This window comes from Merops nubicus, unplaced genomic scaffold (assembly GCF_000691845.1).
Source record: "Merops nubicus isolate BGI_N331 unplaced genomic scaffold, ASM69184v1 scaffold8400, whole genome shotgun sequence".
NCBI lineage: Eukaryota > Metazoa > Chordata > Aves > Coraciiformes > Meropidae > Merops > Merops nubicus.
The window spans coordinates 1-1,800 of NW_008583501.1; the positions used below are offsets into that span (position 1 = coordinate 1).

The 1,800-nt window shown below is 55.7% G+C and overlaps 1 protein-coding gene across 1 annotated transcript; it reads right to left on the minus strand.

Annotated features, from left to right (window-relative positions):
* Positions 1 to 4: 4 nt before the first annotated feature.
* LOC103773539 (oocyte zinc finger protein XlCOF6-like) lies at positions 5 to 1,795 on the minus strand (the record flags this gene model as incomplete). The annotated part of the gene is made up of 1 exon (XM_008940913.1): positions 5 to 1,795. A coding segment is annotated over one exon (1,791 nt), but the record flags the coding sequence as incomplete, so codon positions are not given.
* Between the last annotated feature and the right edge of the window lie 5 nt (positions 1,796 to 1,800).

Consider the following 1,800-nt stretch of genomic DNA (forward strand, 5'->3'; position numbering starts at 1 on the left):
TGTGGGTCTGACTGTGCCGGGTGAGATTGGACTTTCTGCTGAAGCGCTCACCGCAGTCCCCACAGACGTACGGCTTCTCCCCAGTGTGGATGCGGCGGTGCACGGGGAGGTGGGAGCTGCGACTGAAGCTCTTGCTGCACTTGTCACAGACATAGGGCTTCTCCCCAGTGTGGATGCGATGGTGCTGGGTGAGCTCACTTTGCCTCGTGAAACTCTTCCCACAGTCAGCGCAGGCAAAGGGCTTCTCACCAGTGTGGACGCGACGGTGCTCGGTGAGGTCGCGGGACCTCGTGAAATTCTTCCCACAGTCAGTGCAGCCAAAGGGATACTCACCAGTGTGGGTGTAGCGATGCCGGTTGAGTTGGGATTTCTGGGTGAAAGTCTTCCCACAGTCAGTGCAGGCAAAGGGCTTCTGACCAGTGTGGGAGCGACGGTGCTGGGTGAGGAGGTAGTTGTTGGTGAAACTCTTCCCACAGTCAGTGCAGGCAAAGGGCTTTTCACCAGTGTGGTTGCGACAGTGCTCCGTGAAGTTGGATTTCTTGGTGAAACTCTTCCCACAGTCAGTGCAGGTAAAAGGCTTTTCCCCGGTGTGGTTCCATATGTGCTGGGTGAGGCTGGACTTGTGGGTGAAGCTCTCACCACAGTCACCACAGACGTACGGCTTCTCCCCAGTGTGGATGCGGCGGTGCACGGTGAGTTGGGATTTCGTGGTGAAGCTCTTGCTGCAGCTGCCACAGGCAAAGGGCTTTTCACCAGTGTGGGTGCGCTGGTGAGTGGTGAGGCTGCTGTACATCGTGAAACTCTTCCCACAGTCAGTGCAGGCAAAAGGCTTCTCACCAGTGTGGGTACGGCGATGCACGGTGAGGTAGGATTTGTCAGAGAAGCTCTTGCTGCACTTGTCACAGGCAAAGGGCTTCTCACCAGTGTGGGTGCGACAGTGCTGGGTGAGGTAGTATTTGTTGATGAAACTCTTCCCACAGTCAGTGCAGGCAAAAGGCTTCTCACCAGTGTGGGAGCGGCGATGCATGGTGAGCGGGGCTATCTGACTGAAACTCTTCCCGCAGTCATTGCAGGCAAAGGGCTTCTCACCAGTGTGGGTACGGCGATGCGCGATGAGGTTGGATATGTTGGTGAAGCGCTTGCTGCACTTGTCACAGGCATAGGGCTTCTCACCAGTGTGGGTGCGGCAATGCGCGATGAGCTTGCTTTTCTGGGTGAAACTCTTCCCACACTCAGTGCAGGCAAAAGGATTCTCACCAGTGTGGGTGCGGCGATGCATGGTGAGCGGGGCTATCTGGCTGAAACTCTTCCCGCAGTCATTGCAGGCAAAGGGCTTCTCACCAGTGTGGGTGCGGTGATGCACGGTGAGGTGGGATCTCTGCCTGAAGCTCTTACCACAGTCACCACATATATACGGCCTCTTCCCAGTGTGAATGCGTTGGTGCTTGGTAAGGCTGGATTTCCAGGTGAAACTCTTCCCACATTCACTACAGGCAAAGGACTTCCTACCGGTGTGTGTCTTCATGTGCTGGGTAAGATGTGCCTTTTTGTTGAAGCTCTCACCACAGTCACCACAGACATATGGCTTTTCCCCAGTGTGGGTGCAGCGGTGCAGGGTTAGCAAGGATCTCTGAGTGAAGCTCTTGCTGCAGATGTCACACACATAGGGTCTCTCCCCAGTGTGGATGCGGCGGTGCTGGTTGAGTGTAGAGCTCTGAATGAAGCTCTTGCTGCAGATGTCACACACGTAGGGTCTCTCCCCAGTGTGGATACGACGATGCTTGCAGAGGGTGGACTTGT